The sequence below is a fragment of the Mobula birostris genome, chromosome 2 (assembly GCF_030028105.1).
Source record: "Mobula birostris isolate sMobBir1 chromosome 2, sMobBir1.hap1, whole genome shotgun sequence".
In the NCBI taxonomy this organism is placed as follows: domain Eukaryota; kingdom Metazoa; phylum Chordata; class Chondrichthyes; order Myliobatiformes; family Myliobatidae; genus Mobula; species Mobula birostris.
The window spans coordinates 25,257,381-25,276,068 of NC_092371.1; the positions used below are offsets into that span (position 1 = coordinate 25,257,381).

General features: G+C 39.6%; 2 protein-coding genes across 3 annotated transcripts in view; one reads left to right on the top strand and one right to left on the bottom strand.

The window, feature by feature from the left end:
* The window catches only part of ppp4r1l (protein phosphatase 4, regulatory subunit 1-like), a 92,348-nt gene extending 77,239 nt beyond the window's left edge, over positions 1 to 15,109 (bottom strand). For both annotated transcript variants that reach the window (XM_072238773.1, XM_072238767.1), the window contains exons 1-4: positions 15,096 to 15,109; positions 14,957 to 15,001; positions 11,558 to 11,690; positions 2,418 to 2,524 (exon numbers count right to left, since the gene is read on the bottom strand). In XM_072238773.1, coding sequence (XP_072094874.1) covers positions 2,418 to 2,524; positions 11,558 to 11,690; positions 14,957 to 15,001; positions 15,096 to 15,102 — 292 coding nt within the window. In that variant the 5' untranslated portion in view covers positions 15,103 to 15,109. The remainder of the gene's footprint in view (positions 1 to 2,417; positions 2,525 to 11,557; positions 11,691 to 14,956; positions 15,002 to 15,095) is intronic.
* A 350-nt stretch (positions 15,110 to 15,459) lies between these two features.
* The window catches only part of rab22a (RAB22A, member RAS oncogene family), a 44,153-nt gene continuing 40,924 nt past the window's right edge, over positions 15,460 to 18,688 (top strand). The window contains exon 1 of the mRNA XM_072238794.1: positions 15,460 to 15,732. Coding sequence (XP_072094895.1) covers positions 15,697 to 15,732 — 36 coding nt within the window. The 5' untranslated portion in view covers positions 15,460 to 15,696. The remainder of the gene's footprint in view (positions 15,733 to 18,688) is intronic.

An 18,688-nucleotide genomic window follows, 5' to 3' on the forward strand; every position in this document is an offset into this window, starting at 1 on the left:
ATTGTAGAGTTCAAGCCCTAGCATTGATCCCTGTGGCATATCATTCAGTGCACCTGACAAACCGAAAAGAACCAATGTGTGCCTTGTCCCTGTTCCCTGTTTGTCAGCCAATCTTACATCTGCAGCAGTTACTTGAAAACAAACCAAAACTGCTGAGACTAAGCCAGGGTAATCGACACTGTATGACGCACTTCCAAATACTGAATATCCAAAGCAAAAGAGGTGTGTTTAATCTTTTATTATGAAACCAGCAAAGTTAAACAATCTTGTAGTGGTTAAAAAACTAATGAAACTAAATTAGTGATTTAATAGTCTAATAACATTCCTATTAGCAATACTAAGAGGTATAATAGCGTGATTAGCATTCTAATTAGCAATATGACTAAGCGATACTAAATGTAATTAGCAGTTAACAAAAAAATATCAATTCCGGGTTGCCCCATCTCTCAACTATATTAAACGGACAACAAAGCATGAATACGTAACTATACTCATTTGCTTCTACCTCGCCCCCTCAACCCATGTGACAGATTATCATAAAAAACACACCACAAAGTGAAATACAGACAGAAAATAGATACATGGCTCTTACTACATCTATGCCAATGTGTTACAGATAACTAAACTGATACCCGCTAGTTAGTTAGATATGTGAATGTTTCTTACAATTCTATGTGTGAGTACAGTATGTCTTTAATATATAAGGTCTGTATTTCTTCAAATATTAACCTTATCACTTAAAGCCAATAACCTTTGGAAGTAATTATTGGCATATCTTCAAATGGTCAAGTTCTTAAAGGAAACAGAGCAGCTGTCATTCTGAAGCTCTGTTCAATGTAGGAAGAAAGTAAAGCACTAAGCTTCAATGAGCAGTGAATGTGAGCCGCAGCCTGAAAATCACCACACCATCAAGCTTGCATTAGGTCTTGCTGTGATCATGCAGGAGGTCAGACACATAGGTCTGAGCAGGACTGAGATAAAGAATTATGGTGGCAGATTATAGGAAGCTCAGTCACTCCTGTGAACCTCATACTCCATAAAGTTATCACCCAGTCTTCATTTGGTTTCTCCAATGTGATTGCTATTGTGAATATTGAAAACCATTTTGAACTAGTGCATAAAAATTGCTAGTTCACCTTGAAATATTACTTGGGTTGCTAGAAGGAAAATAAAATAGGAAAATTGTGAATCATCTCTTGACCAAGCAGCTACTCACAAGCAGCATGCAAAGTTGAGAATAAGGGTAATAACAAACTGACAGAGCAAGGTAAGGCTCAGGGAACAACATCAGCCCACATGCCTCTATATTCAGTGGATCGTCCTTTGTTATTTCCACCATCAGATATATTCTCCTCCCTTTCCATTTCATTGTTTCAAAAGGACTGTTCCCTTCACAACATTCAGACCCATCAGCCACTTCCTACCTTACAGCACTTTTCCTTGCATCTGCAAGTTCAACACCTGTTCATTTTCCACCATCTAGCAACCCAAACTGCCTTTCCAGGTGAATCAGTGGCTCACCCGTACTTCTTCAAAACTAGTGTACGGAGTTCAGTGCTCACAATACAGATCAAATTGGAGAAATCTAAAGCAGACTAGGTGATCGCTTTGTGAAGCCTATACGCCACAGGAATGATCCTGAGCTTCCTGTGCCTCCAATTTAATTCTCTATCCTACTTTTCCTCTGACATACATGTTTGTGAACTCTTACACTGTTATAGCAATGGGCAATGTAAGTTTTAGGAACAACATACTTTCCATTTGGATACATTAGAACCTTCCAGTATCAATATGAAATTCTCCAAATGCAGGTACACACAAGAGATTCTGCAGACACTGGAAATCATAAGCAGCATACACAAAATGCTGGAGGAACTCAGCAACATGATAAAGGGTCTCGACCCAAAACACCAACTGTTTACTCCACTCCACTGGATTCTGCCTGGCTTGCTGAGTCCCATTTTGTGTCCATTGCTCCAACTATTAGTAAGTAGCTTGTTTTCTCAGTCTGAATCAGGACTGGCCATTTCTGCTGCAAGTCATCCATTGTAATTTTGGTTCAGTTTTTCCTCTCTCTGTTAGTACAGCTTGACAAGTTGAGCACGTCATGTTAAATGACAGCATGCTCCACGGCTGTTATTTGCATTATATAACACAAAGAAGCATCCTGGCCCTCTAAATACTTCCATTAACCCACTTAACTAGCCTGGTCCCATCGCAGACGCTTCCTTTGTCTTTTCCATCGTTTCCTCCCCCCAACCAGTTTGTTTGCAATTCAAAAATAATTAGTTTTTCTCTCTCCCTTTTCCAAATCCAATGCAGGGTCCTTGATCTGCAACGGAGAATTTCCAGCATTTTTCATTTTCATTTGTAAATTACCGGCTCATCGTTGAAAAAAAAACTAATTAACAACGTACCTGTATCATCGGAGAGTCTAACAATAGTCTCCATAACAGCCGTGAAATCTTGCTCATCATCACTAAAAGCTCGCAGAACATCCAACAGCCCTCGAGCAACAATCTGCCTGTTCAAGATAAAAAATGCAGCCCAAAAAATTATTTATTATTTTGGTAGCAATTATTTTCAAGCACAGAAAATTTCAACTTGAGGCAGTCAGCCTATTCTAACTGTCCTCCAGATTATTTTGTTTTTTGTGTCATAATCTGCTTTTATACAGTACATGTCAAAGCACGTACTCTTGCCTGGAGCAATGTTTGTAATAAATAACAAACAACGTTTTCTAATTGTTTTAGTCACTTTTCTTCTCAAAGGTATTTTAGTCCAACTTTTACAAAGTGACACACTTCATTTACAATAAACTCAAGCTTTTTAAATATATAAAGCACATACACACATACTTATTAATCTGACTCAAGTAAAATGTTAAAAAATCTTTCCAAACAAAATATGCAGACTTCTTTCATTAAGGAAAATCACATTATGATTATAACCAAATGAAGTCTCCTCAGATTTTAAATAACCTCTCATTATGTTACTTTTATCTTTCCAACCCAACAAAGGAACTAAAGCTTGTTTAGTTACTTTTTCGTTACACATGTAACTGGAGATACAAAAGGGGCAACCATTAAATTAAATCCAATGACAAAACACAACCCAAACTTAGATTTCAACAAAAAAAAAACAGAAGTAGCAGTACTGTTTTAATCAGTTCATTTCTAATGAATACCATGGACTTAACATTTATATATCTTTTTGGTGATAGAAAAAACACCGTAACTACCCAATACAAATTCCGAGAGATTCAATTGCTAAAGCAGTGTAAAATAAAAGGTGCTTTCTTTTTTTACTCGGAGCGCTGAAGAACTCTGAGCAAGAGTATCAATGATTGGTCTCCTCAGGGGCCTAATGAGCTCGGAGCCCTCACAGCTTATTCCATTTTCCATCAGCTTCCCCAGTTCCATCAAATAGATCCCAATCTTAGACTCATCTATCCTTTCAAAACCTCCAATCAAAGTTCAGACAGGATTCTAATGTTCAGGTATTACTAATCTTAAAAAGCAACAAGATTAATTAGGCCAGACTTTATTACCATTGCTTAATAGGAATAGCAGTTAACCCAAAGAACTACTACAGTCTAAAGTCAAGTTGTCCCTTCAATTTGACAGGAGATGAACCAAATTGTGGTCACTAGATCAGAACAAGTGACTGTACAATTCTGAACTATACTAAATTATACTAAACTATACAGCTATCTCAGACTATCTTTTAACAGATACAATTAACCAGTAATAGTGCATCATGAAATCTCGGACTGCAGAAATCTTGCCTCCCGCTTTTCCCAGCTTAAGTTTAGAACATCATTGGAGGTGAAGTGACAGGTCATTGATTCAAATTAAGGCCTCTTTTAGAAATGAAAAGCAAGCGGCAAAATGACCATTGTATTGGAAAAGTACTGGAGGCTAGGTTGGGAAGAAAATATTCACTTGGTGTTGACAGAACACGTAGAAGGAAAACTCAGAACCCGCTCTTAAAGAAAGTAATGCAAGAGGTCATAACCTTATTTTTAACAAAAATACAGAAAATGCTACAAACAGCAGTATTATAAGACCATAAGACATAGGAGCAGAATTAGGCCATTCAACCCAGAGTCTGCTATGTCACCTCATCATGGCTGATTTATTATCTCCCTCAACCCCATTCTCCTGCCATCATCTGATAACCTTTAAAGTCCTTATTAATCAAGAAATCAAGAACCTATTATCAATCTCCATTTTAAATATACCCAATGACTTGGCCTGTACAGCAATCTATGGTAATGAATTCCACAGATTCACCATCCTCTGGCTAAAGACATTCCTCCTTATCTGTTCTAAGGGCTCTGTTCTTCTATTCTGAGGCTGTGCCTTCTGGTACTAGGCTTCCCACTATAAGAAACATCCTATCTACACCCACTCTATCTGTACCTTTCAATATTTGATGTTTCAATGAGAAAACCCCTAATTCTTTTCTAAACCCTAGTGCATATAGGCCTGGAGCAATCAAATGCTCCTCATATGTTAACCCTTTCATGCCCCGGATCACTCGTGAACCTCCTCTGGAGGTTCAATGCCAGCACATCCTTTCTTAGACAAGGGGCTCCAAAATTTCCCACAATTCTCCAGATACGATATGGACAATGCCTTATAAAACCTCAACATTGCTTATAGATTCTAGTCCCCTTGAAATGAATGCTACCATTGAATTCGCCTTCATTACCACCAACTCAACCTACAAGTTAACCTTTAGGGAATCCTGCATGAGGACTACCAAGTCCCTTTGCATCTTTGATTTCTGAATTGGCTCCCCATTTAGATAGTCTGCCCCTTTATTCCTTCTGCTAGGCGTATGACCATATATTTTCCTACACTGCATTCCATCTGCCACTTCTCTGTCTGCTCTCCCAATCTACCTAAGTCCTTCTACAGCAGGGATTTCCAACCGTTTTTATGCCATGGATCCCTGCCATTAATCAAGGGGTCCGTAGACCCCAGGTTGGGAACCCCTGTTCTACAAATTCCTTGCTTCCTCAACAATACCTGCCTATCCACCTATCTCTGTATCATCCACAGACTTAGTCACAAAGCTATCAATTCCATCATCTGAATTATTGACATATAACGAGAAAGGAAGGGGCCCTAACACCGACCCCTGTGAAACACCACTAATCACGGCAGCCAACCAGAAAACACCCCATGGGCATTTTTTATGGGCCAAAAAATGTTTCAAACCTGCTCTGGTATTTCCACAGTTTTCAAATAAATATTTAATGAAATAACCTTCTCAGACAATGAAAAATTTTAAAGGAAAAAAGGAACAAAAAGAAGTAAAGATATCAACAAAGAAAAATGAAAGAATGCACAAATCTAATCAAAAATCAATGATGAAACAATCAATTAAATTAAGTATAGATCAACTACACCATCCAATAACAGATTGGATTTAAAAGTTGATTTATTGGATTGTAAGCTTAATTATACCACAAATTGAAACTTTGTCTCTTGTTTAATGGAGTAAACAATCAGAATCAGAATCAGGTTTATTACCAAATTTCACTTTACATGCCGGTGATAATAAACCTGATTCTGGTTGTTTACGCCATTAAATTTTAATAATGCAATTTCACAGCTGGTCATTCTGAGAATTTAAAAAGAATGAAAATAAGGAAGAATTCCCAGAGGGCCACAGGGAATGTGTATAGCTGAGGTAGAGCAGTATCTGAAAAACAGCCCATTTTGTATCGGCTCAAAAGGATATACTCTATCTATGTGGAATTCATTGCAGGATAGATAAGTATATTGTGGTACATTTCCTTTAAACATTCCCATTTTCCTCATCGATGGAAAGAGGAAAAAAAACATCTCAAATTGTTCAGCAGTGTCATGCAATGCAGGAAGTGCACCAGTCAATTTCTACGCACCAATAATCCCACAGTAGTTTAAGAATGTCTGTTAAAGATGGTGGAAAAACATTGTTCAGGACACTTAGGAAAATTCCACTGTTTTTCTTCAAACTGAAAGTCTCTAATATTGCATCATTCCAAATGGTTGCATGTGTTCCATTAAGGACCTATCAGAGTGCAAGTTAATCAGCGTGAAACTGCCAGGTAAAGATCAGCTCAGTCTGCAAACAAAACAAGGGTGATAAGGGATAGCTTAGTCTAGACAAAAAATGGAATTGAGAATAAATAAAATGTACTACTGTATTACAGGTCATTAGAACAAGAACACGCCCTTCAACCCATCATGCATGTGCTGACCTTGATTTCAATCTTACTAATCCCATTAGCATCCCTCTGTTCGCTGGCTGTAAATGCCTCTGAAAAGTTGGTATCGAATCTGCTTCTACTACCTCTCCTGGCAGGGCGTTCAGGCACCTACCATTCTCTACATTCAAAAAAAAACTTTGCATATCTCCTTTAGACTCCTCTTTCTGCAGTATTTAACATTTCCCAACCTGGGAAAAAGACACAGATATCTGACTGTTTCCCATAATTTTATAAACTTTTGTCAGATCTTCCCAGAATCCAAGTTTGTCCAACCTCCCTTGAGAATTAACACCATCCAATACAGGTGAACTTCTTTTGCACCCCCTTCAAAGTCTCCATATCCTTATTACAGAGTGCACAATAATCAGTAAAGAGCTTTTCCCCAAAGTTGTGGAGCCCAAAACTAGAGGACACGTATACAAGATGGGAGGGTGGGGGGAGAGATTTAAAAGTGACCTGACAGGTAAATTCTTTACACAGAGGGTGGTGAGTACCTCTAATGAGCTGCCAGAGGAAGTGGTCCACGCTGGTACAACTGCAACATGTAAGACACATTTGGATTGGTACATGGAGGGGAAGAACTTGAAGGTTTGTTGGCCAAACAGAGTCCACTGGGACTAGCAAGGAGGATGCTGTGGACGGCATAGACTAGTTAAATCAAAGGGCTTGTTTCCATGCTGTATTATTCTATAGCTCTAGTACTCCAAATGTGGCCAAACCAATCTGTTCTATGGCTGCACTATGACTTCCCAACTTTTATACTCAATGTCCCAGCCAATGAAGGCAAGCATACATTACATCTTCTTTACCCCATCCCCTTTTAAGGTCACTTTCAATGAGTTATAGACTTTAACACCAAGATCTCCAGTACATCTGTGCTCTTAAAAGTACTTTCATTTATTGTATACCTTCCTCATACATTTGACTTCCCAAAATACATCACCTGACACTTATCTGGATTAAACTCCATTGTTAGGTATCAATGCAAGATCAAACACAATGTAGTAGCAGCACCACCTTACAGTGCTAAGGACCTATTCAATCATGTCCTCAAGTACTGAATGTGTAGAGTTTACCTTTTATAGTGTGTGTGTTTTCTGGTTCCCTCACACATCCCAAAGTGTGTGGGTTAGTAGATTAATTAGCCACTGTAAATTGATCCCAGTTTTGTGTGTGAGTCGCAGAATTTTCGGAGGGTTAATGTGTACATGGGTAGAATGAAATGGAATGTAGGGTGGTTGATTGGTAGTATGAATTTGATGAGCCAAAGGGCCTGTTTCAATGCTAAATATTTCTATGATCTTGAAGTCTGAGGGTGAAAGTGAAAGATAAAATATGTTAGATTACCAACCTAATACAGCAAAATGGTCACTGGAAGTGATGCCACAGAGTCTGGAGGGAATTTGAATATTGTCCTTGTTTAGCATTATTTCTCTGTACTAAATGTAAATGGAAATCTGAAACCTACAAATATTTTATCATTTTTCTTTGCATCAGACAAGAGTGAGCAAGAAAATTGGTGAGCAAATCCTGCTCAACAACACCCTTCACCACTTTGCTGACAGTTGACAGCAGAATGAGTGATAATCGCCCAAATGGATTTGTGAACAGGATATACCTAAGCAACTATCCAACAATGTGGAAAAGTACAAAATACTGGAGGAACACAGCATGTTGGACATTGATGGAAAGGAAGAAACAGTCAATGTTTTGGGCTAAGACCCTTCCATCAGGACTGGAAAGGAAAGGGGAAGAAGCCAAAACCTTTTTCCTTCCATTGATGCTGTCTGATCTGCTGTGTGTTGCTCTGGAGTTCCAACATCTGCAGAATCTCTTGTGTTAACATACAAAGATGTCAGTGTTCGAACTATAATTGTCTGGTTAATGGCATAGCTTGATCTTCAGTACTACAGCTGGGATGCTGCCCAGTCTCACACTACTTCCAGTGCTCATTGCCATCCCTTGATATAATACAAATCAAATTAGCTGATGACTAGCTTCTGTAATGGTGGAGTCTCAAAAGGAAACCAAGGTGGATCACCAACTTGGCATCGCTGGCTGAACGTGGTTGTGAACACTTTATCCTTAGTCATTAGCTTAAACATGCATACCCTAGTCACCGTTGAGGATGAGGATACTCTTTTAGCTGCTTAATGACTAGATGTGACAGGACTGCAGAGCTTCAAACTGATCTGTGCATTGCAAGCAGGCCTGTGTTGAAGCTTCACCAGGTCAGCTCCTCAATTTTAAATGTGCCTGATGCTGCTTGTGGCATGCCTCTCTGCACTTCTCATTGAGCAAGACTCAATCCCGAGGGGAGTATTTCAATTAATAAAGGAGATGACCACATCATGCCAGCTCTCAGACAGCAATTCATTGCCCCACTTATTTTCCCTGTAAAATATTTTCTCACACATGCACATGTAAAACCCTATGATCTTCCTGCCACTCACCCACATCACGGACAATCTACCTTACCCAGTTAATAGATCTTTGGGTTGTGAGGGGAATATGAAGCACCTGGAAGAAATCCACAGTCAAAGAGACAGCAGAGGTCTGAATTGAATCTGGATCACTAGAGCTATGAAACAATTATACATTGTGTACTGTGATTGTCCTCCCTATGTGCTGTTCCTTATTGTGGTGGAGAGGTTTGCGTGCCTTAATGATCCTGGGAGCTATACCAGCTGCGACTTCAGTCCCTGGTAGGTTCAACCTTGCTGGGCAGGTTCCAGGTGAAGGGCCAGACGAATACAGCACCTGGACCTCCAGGTTGGGGGTTGGGGCATAGGGCCAGCAACCCTACCCTGTGAAATCTTTACTGCTACAGAAACCGAAAGAGGCCCCATGTGCCACCTAGGTACTAAGGGTTCAGACGACGACTGTGACTGTGCCAAGCCATCAGGTCACATCGTGTGGATACACTTTAGCTGCTGCTAGTCCACAGTGCTGTGCTGCCACATCCAATCTGAATCTATAACGTAGTGCTATATAAGATGGAGAGTATTCTCCGATTCAGATTTATTTATCACAAATACATGAAAACATACAGTAAAATGTGTTGTTTGCGTTAACAACCAACATATCCAAGGATGCACTGGGGGCAGCTTTCAAGTGCCGCCACACACTCCAGTGCAAACATAACAGGCCCATCGTACTCAGCAGAATGACACAGAACACAACGAGCAACAACAGCAAGACAAGCCCCTTTCCTCCCCCACTACCACCCACCACCCCATGCACATACACAGACCTCTAACCCAGGATAGACCGTCTCCGGCCTCCGGCAGACTTGTGTTCAGTATGAAGTCTCCAAAAGAAGTGTGGTAGTGGTTGTGTTCATTCAGGTCAGTCAGTGGTGGTACAAACAAACTAGTCTTGGTGGTGGACAATGAAATCCCACACCAAGAGCATATTCTGAGTATCTGCTATTCTCGGTGCTTTTCAACATACACATTCACATATTCTTCAGCTGAAAGAGGACAGTAGGTGGTAAAGAGGAATTCATCATCTGTGTTTGAACTGAGATTTCAATATAGAAGACTCCCAAGTACACTACCTCTCATTTTTATACACTGTCCCACCCCTTTTGCTGAGCCTGTTCTGCCAGTGGAGCAGAATGTACCACACAATGTGAAGCCATCAGTCTAGCACATTGGCTGCAAGTTATGACTCAGCAAGGATGACTATGTCAGGTTATTTCCACACAACACAATGCAACAGCTCTCTTAACTGGGACCACAAATAACGAAATGTTTACAGTAAAACTTGGCAAATGTGTCCAAATTGGTGCCTCGGTTGATGACAGTGAACTGTTCAGTTTAGTTCTCTGGCCGATTCAACAAATCATTTGCGACACAACTAAATGATACCTTGGGCAATTTTAGAAGGCCGGTTAACCACTCTGGTGAACCTGAAGTCAAATAAAGGCCAAATCGGGTAAATATAGCAGATTTCCTCCAAGAGCACAACAAAATGTGAGAGAAAGTGACAGACAGCGAAAAAAGCTATTGAATACAAGTTTAGCAATAAGAGTTACCATGTTATCTTGGCTAATGGACTAGATATTTTTATTTACTTAGATTCAGCATGGCAACAGTCCCTTCCAGCCCAATGAGCCGCACCACCCAATTACACCCAACCTACGAACCCACGTCTTTAGAATATGGGAGGAAACCCACACATCACAGGGAGAATGGACACACTCCTTACCGACAATGGTGGAACTGAATCTGAGTCAATGGAACTGTAATAATGTTACACCATCCTACCGTGATGCCCTAGGTGGTCAATAATGATTGAGCAAAATAAACTGGATCTGTGCAAAATGCCAGGATTGGAGGAATATCTCTATGAGGCTCAAGGCATTGATGCAAAGAGGAGAGATGGGATTAACCCCCTCTCTCACGAGGTTGAGCACAATGGAAGATTTAAGTCCTGTAGTGCATGTGAAATACAAAATGGTATCATTGGACCATTCAAAAAAACTGGCATTTTAGGGTGGCACACTCTTGGATAGTACAGCTGCCTCACACTTCCAGGGATCTGAGCAGTTCTGACCTCAGGTGATGTTTGACTTTACTTTGCATGTTCTGTTCATGACCACATGATTTTCCTTGGGGGGGGGGAGCAGGTGGCACAGGTGGGGGCACATCTTCCTCCCGCAACACAAAGACATGCTGGTAGGTTGGTTGTTGACTATAAAATATCCTACAGTATACAGTATACAGACAAAAAATGATCATAGTCGAACTGATGGACATATGTGAGAGAATAAGTTGTAGGGCTACAGGGAAATAGGAAATGGGGTAATAGGACTAATTGCAATTGCTCCTCTTGGAGCTAGCATGGATTCAATGGACCAAAAAGCCTCTTTCTGCTTTATGATAAGTGTAAAATTATAGTTCAACAGTGATCAAAACTCCAATTAACTTAAAGAAGTTTAGTTTAAAAACTTTTATTTTTGTTCTAAAATCTCTATTTACTTGGCATCACTAGTTTAAACCCATGTTACTGCACACACCAAGTCTACAACTAGAAGAACAAGCCCACAGGAAAAAGAATCTCAGGGTTGTATGTGGTGATATGTATGTACTCTGACAATAAATTTTACTTTGAACAACTAGAGATTAGTACTTAGCTGTCAAGACAGAACAATACAAAAACAATCAAATCTCCGGGCCAGGCATATTCAAACAGCCATCTACTGAATAAGCAGAACACCTTGGACTGGAAGTGTACAGTTTACAATTCTGCAAAACGGCCCAATCCTCTGCAGCAAGCTTGCTTTACCTGTTAAAGACATTGGTACTAGCTGCATACTTCTCCAATCTAGAAAGAGGAGTCAGTTCTTCTTGATTTGGCAAATCCAAGAATGATGTTATCCTTTCTCCATCATTGTCTGTGTTGTATTCTTCAAACCCAACTGAAAGTCAAGAACAATAGTGAATACCCTCTTTAAAGTTTACGCAAATAGTCACAACCTCTAATGTTTAAATAATGCACAAAAAAGGTTTGGGCAATACAGGGTATAAACTACAATTTCTCAAAACAAAACCTATACTCAAGGTAAAACCTTTAATGCCATAGGATAAGAGAGTGTTTTGCAAACACAATCACACCAGCAAAGCCCCCAAGTGTTAGAAATAATTGGGTGGGGGAAGTGGGTTTAGTCCAGAAATTCTTGTGGAATTCTTGTTGAAACACAGAATTAAACCCAGAATGTCAAATATTCTAACATCCAGAACATAATAAGGAAACCTTTTTTGAGACAACCTTGGTTAAGTCCCTTACCAAATAGGCTTTCACAACTTCTTAGAAGTTAGTTCGCATCCAGCAATGCCTCAGCCATCTGTGCTCCCATTATCCGCTTTTGACCTCAAGAGGACCAGCAAGAGCTAATAGTCCAGTATGGTTCCACTATTCAGTTTAGCTGCCAGCAAAATCAGTATGTGCTGCAACAACTGAAAGGCTAGCTCACTGTACCAACTGTATGAATCAGACACTCATCAAAAAATTTAAGTTTTGCAAAAAAATTTCAACAAGGAACCATTTTTTCAGATCCCCAGTATGTTCCAAAGTCTTGATTAATTATTCTTTGAAGTGCAAGTACATAGGCATAGGGAATAGGCAATTTGCATCCAACAATAATGTGCAAGCATGAGTTGCAACACAACCTGCTGGATGACATTGGAATTCACTCTCTTCGTCATTCCTTTGAACAGACAGACTATTAAACCCTTGTTTCACATCTCACTGGCAATGTAGCCCTCTTCTTATCAGTACTTCTACACTGACCATCAAAACTATTTATTCTCCCATTCTACATTAACCCCATTTTTCATTCCCCCGGTCAAGAGGGAACACACGTATAACGCTTCCTCGGTCATCATCTTCCAGATAGTGTACAAAACCGCTTATTTTTGTGCAGATGTTCTTGTTGCATTTTGTGCGGGGGGAGGAGTGTTGGTGGGGTTGATGATCGGGTTGTCATTCTTTTTTTGTGCAGGTGGAGGGGAGAGTTTGCTGTTTCTCTCTGAACGACTTTCATGGCTTTTCTTTGTTTCGTGGCTATCTGGATAAGATGAATCTCAGAGTTGTATACGGATTCATACTTTGATAATAAATGAACCTTTGAACCTTTTCAACATCTTCATCTCAGCTACATACTACACTCACCTACCCACTAGGAGCAGTATACAGTGGCCAATTAATCTATCAACCATATGCCTTTGGTATCTATGAGGAAACTGGAACACCAGAGGGAACTGCAAACTGCACACAGACAGCACACAAGGTCAGATCCAGAATAATCATGGTGTTTTATCCCTGAGGAAGTTAACTGTATTCAACTGATGTACTCCATAAGAGAAGTGATTTGGATCTTTTACTTGCTACTTGAAAATCTTTACCTATCACAGGTCACTGCACAATACCTGATGTGTCTTCAAATATATACTTACGACTCTGCCAAATGCATAAGAACTAATGGATGTATAAGAGAATGCAGATGCTGCAATCTGGAACAAAAAAAACTGCTGGAGAACTTATGTTTTGTCCTATCCTGATACAGGGTATCAGCCAAAAATGTGACCCAGGTTTCTCCCGCTATCCAAAAGTAGTGTTCCTATGAAACCTTTCGTAAACTGAAATGGCGCGAAGAAGCAATTACCATTAATTTATATGGGAAAATTTTTTGAGCGTTCCCAGACCCAAAAAATAACCTACCAAATCATAACAAATAACACACAAAACTAAAAATAACACTAACATATAGTAAAAGCAGTAATATGATAAATATACAGCCTATATAAAGTAGATCTAATGTATGTACAGTGTAGTTTCAGTTACCAGAATCGGGAAGACAGCGAGCACACTGGAAAGTTCACGCATTTTCTATCATACAGTTCTTTGTAGGCACTCAAGACATCCTGCAAACCTTCCCTAAACCTATATGCCCTTCCAAAATTAGTCATACTTTTCTGCAATCATTGCAGCACTGACAATTGTAGTGAAAATCTCACGCAGTTCAAAGCTATGGTGTGCGCGCTGCCTCTATAACGGCTCGCTGCAAAACAAATGCTATTTTCGCTTTTCGCCACTCTGACTGCTCGGGGTGCGCGCTGCCTCTATAAAACAAACCCTTTGCTTTCACAGATGTTGCTCAACCTGCCAAGCCCCAAAAGCAGTTTGTTTTATGCATCAGATATACAGTACTTATTTTGTGTAATTTTCCCTCAGCGTTAGTTTCCATACTAAATTAACACAAATCAAAGGTAAATCAGTATAAACTGGGCACTGATAACAGTAAATTAATTTCTTGTCATATATCTCAACTTAGGGATATAATGTACAACGCAGTCTATATATCCATTCCTATGCCACCCACTGCAAAGGATTTGTATTAACATTGAAGATAAATTCAACTATTTCATTTCATGTAATCACCAAAATCACTGAAATATTTTTAAAAAATCTTAATAAAGAAACCCAATAAGCAATGAGAAAAGCTTTTCTTTCTTCTCTCCAAAATATCTTTCAACGATTTGTTCTCACAGCCCGTTACATTCAATATAAAAATAAGCACTGGAAATCGGGCCAATTTATCGTCAAGTACATTCGCCCACTCGCCCACTCGATTTGACATTATCCATGGGCAGTGTGGAGGTGTTTAAAATGGAGAAACACTCAAAAAAAGCAACAGCTCAGTCATCAACAAAACCTTCCCATTTGAATAGCTTCAGAATGTCCCTATGACGATTAATGCCCTCAAGTTCACGGTGCAATCGGAAACCAGACTTTTCCACAGAATCTATTCTGGGAAGCGCTGGTGTGGGAGGGGAGACAGGGTGAGAATTGGCTGTGAGGTTATTGCGGTGCCATCTATTTACATCGCAGTCAGTGGTGACACTGAACATTTAATCCACAAAACCGCAACACCCACTGCCTCTCCCACCTCCTATCCCCAATCCAGATGATAAAACTAGAGGTTTACAGCGTGAGATGGGGTCAGCGCCGTTAACAGTGGCAGTTCAGCGTCCTGCGCAGCTGGATCAGCCCCGTTAGATATTAAAAGGGGGTGGAGACAACTGTCAGGTGCCGACCTCCGCAATCCCCTACCCACCCGGAGGAGGTGGAACTGAGAGCGGGGCCCCCCGATCATAATCAGCCTCATAATCACCCGATACTCACACTCCTCCAGATCGTCCTGGGAGTCCTCGTAATACAAAGAGAGACCTGTGCGGAGAAGGTGAAAATAGGGAGAGCTGGTTAGAAAGGGCGGAGTAAGAGTCTGAAAGAACCGCTACCCGAGACAGAAGAGCTCACGTACCCGCCATCTTGGATGGAGGTGGGGGGAGGGGGAGAGCCGGCGAAACACTTCCGCGCCTGAACCACAAAATAAATAAACATAATCTGTCTGTTTAAATGACTGCTTGCAGCCCTCGATCGGGCGCGTAGTCAGAACTAAAATTAAAGCTCTGTAGAAATATTTTTAAATGGAGTTCAGTGATGACGTACGCAATGGTTCTCGCTCTCTCTTTCCTCCCTTTGACCTTACCGACGCTCAAAATTATTTTTATGTTGCGAGGATAATTTTACACGTAGGAAATATGCAAGTGTGTGTATCCCACTTCCCGAAATAAAATATCATGGAATATATTGTCGGGGGTCAACTGACTGAGGGGTCACGGGATGTGAACGGCAAGATGGCGGTGGCGGCCCTGCTGAGGGGGAGGTTTGTTGTGGTGCTGAGCGGCTGAGGTGGAGGTTTGCGTTTGGGTTATCCGGTGTCTTGCGCCCTGCTTTCTCGTCTAAAGTCACACCCTATTAAAGGAACGGTTGATGAGAGTTTTATCGTCTTTTATTCTCCAACCGGCGAGAATTGCCCTCACGGGTATGTTTGTGGGCTTCTGAAGGCTCGAAGGTTGATCATGGCTTTCAGGGAGCTGAAAGTTTGCCTACTAGGGGTAAGTGAATGCTCGGGTTATGTCTAACGCAAGGAAGATTCAAAACCTCCCTTTTCGTTGTCGATTTGCCTGAGTTTTACGTTTATTGATAAGTGCCATCCACTTTGACTATCTTGTATAGCTGATCTCATTTTCAAATATTTGTAAATAAACCACACATACCAGACATCTTAAGCAATTACATAACAGAGGATATTTGATGCTCTGCGCTTGTAAAGCGCAAGCTGAGCCAATTGTATTTGATCTGGTTCTTTTAAAGATCAGCATATCTGCAATTTATGCTTCGTGGACGTTGCTTTTAGTTACCAACCTAAGATTATTGCATTCAGAGTTTAGATTCAAATTATGTCTTAAATATCAAAAATATAATATCTCTAGAATAATTTTCTCCCAAAAGTCATTATTGTCTAAATGTTAACTATTGTTAATCATTTATTCAACGTGAGATCAGACAATCAGTAATACACCTGGGGCTAAACGTCAAGTAATTTCAGAGCTGAGATTTTTTTCTTAAATATTTCAAGTATATTTTAAAAGTATAGCCATTTGTGATAGTTCAGGTTTTCTTCTGATCACACTTTGATCAAATTGCTCAACCAAGGTGATGGATTCCGTGTCGGCCCTGCTGGAGGTGAAGCTGAATTTTAGGAGCATACAGCTGTTTTTTTTGGCCATTCTGCTGCCTATATAACACAATGTAGTAATTCTTTATAGAAACAGGAAACAAGAATTTTTTTTGTTTTGTATAAAATGTAAATAATGGTGCTATGTTTTGTTATTTTGCTTTATAAATTGAAATGCTGTAAACTTAAATATTTTGTTCTCTTTTTAACTTTGTAAGTGATTTTGTTATTAGTGTAAAGTGAGACTAAAAAATTAGTCTTTCAACATTACTGAGAAAAGGTGTAGTGCATTTATCCAGGGGATTCAAGTACTCTTGAAGCTGATATGATTGCTAGCTCTGTTTTTGTGAAAATACACATCCAATTTAATTAAAAGCTTATCCTTACAGAAAAAGAAAATTCCCTTTTGAAAAATAAATGGAAGATTCTAAAATATGAGTCATGGTGCTAGAAAAATTCATAGAAGATCTGTTTGGTTGGAAGTGTTTGTCACATACAATCTCTAACTTGCAGTCATACATTTTTCTGAGGAACATTGTATAGCTCAGTGGCTTATTGAAATATACATTCTGATATGGATAAAAAGCAAATTCTGTACAATGGTGAAAACTGAGGCGACTCATTATGGTAAGTATAATAGAAAAAAAACAATAGAGCTTTTGTGCACAAAGTGTATTTACTTAGTAACTTGGCACCTTCATTTTGAATTTTAGTAATCTTTTTAAATTAGTTTTGTGCTGCTGTAATAGTACAGAGTTGTGGTGGGCTTGTTGGTGGAGAACTGAGGTTTTGATCTTACTCTGGGGAAGGATATGTTTACAATTATATTTTGAGTTCTGTGTAAGATTCCATTAATTTTGATTCTGCCAATAATAGTCCTGTCCCCCGAAGAGTGAATAAAATAGATTTGTAGTCAGCAGAGTTTAGAGACTAATGTGATCTAATTTAAATGACAAGATTTTGTGAGAACTGGATAGGATAGATGAGGTGGAACTGGCTTCCCCTGTCTATGGAATTTAGGTGTGGTAGGCATGGTCTCAAGGTTATGGATTAGACATTAGTATAAAAGTAAAAAGAAACTTCTCTATCCGAGATTGCAATAAATAGACTTTGACCATATAGAGCCAATGATTCTTATGTATAAAGGAATCAAAAAATGTCAAAATGGGAAAAGACTTGCCAAGAATTGCCGTAATCCCATTGCCTGGTTGGCTAGCTAGTGCTTCAACCTATTATAGTTCTTCAAAGTTATTCAGGATCTACCACAGATTGACAGAATTTAGACAATTTTTCACCTCAGTTTCAAATTTTTTTTTAATGAATTTCGGTTTACAATTTATTCCTTCAAACAAAGAACCACAGCAGATTAACTGAGCTTTATTGCTAATTGCTGGAACCTTGGCTTGCACTGTTTGCTATATTATTACAGTTAAACTTAATTATTTAATTGAGTAGATAGTGCTCTGGGATGTCCAGAATTTAATTTAAAAAATGCATATATAAAATTTTAAATTTACTTACGTGTTTTATTTTTGAAGAATTACACAAGCAGTATTGGAAACGGCTTAGAAGTAACTTTGGCCTGAACTGTCCATACCACTGTGATGCTTTTGTATGCTATTTCCATTTGCATCTACTGCTTTCTTGTCTGTAATTGTCAAATGCCTTTTAACCGCTGTAAATGTATTTGCCTCAACCACTTCATCTGGCAGCTCTTTCCATATAACCATACCCTCTGGATGGAAAAATTCTACCCTCCCACTTTCTGTAAATATGCTCTTAATCTTCTCAATCTTTATAAGGTTACCCATTTTAGATTTCCTCTTAGTTCCGTACACTAACCAGACCCATACTTCACCCACAAGTTCCCCATCCGGTTCCATCTGCCCTTCATCTCTCCTTTAACTGATAACAGGAATAATGACTATATTCATATTCCAGCACAGATAGTCTTGGTGTTCCTACTGATCACATTCCTATTGTCTTCATTTTTACCTTCATCTTCCTCTCTCCACACCTATCTCCATCTGTCTTTCTGCCTTTTTTTGCTTGCCCTCTTCCACAAATTACTTGCCTGCATCTGCCTCCCACCTCCCCCCTTCTACTCATCATCCTGATGCAATATTATGACTCAAAACATTGCCACTACCCTGCTCCCTTAATGCTGCTCAACCTGCTGATTTTCACAAGCATGCTATATTCTGCCTTCACTATCTTACCACTTTTGTTACCTCTGAACTTGAACCTGAAGGTTGCTCTACATCATTCCTGGGGTTCCCGCTAGGTATTTATTTATCCTGTAATAATTTGACATCCCAGAATGCATTACCCTC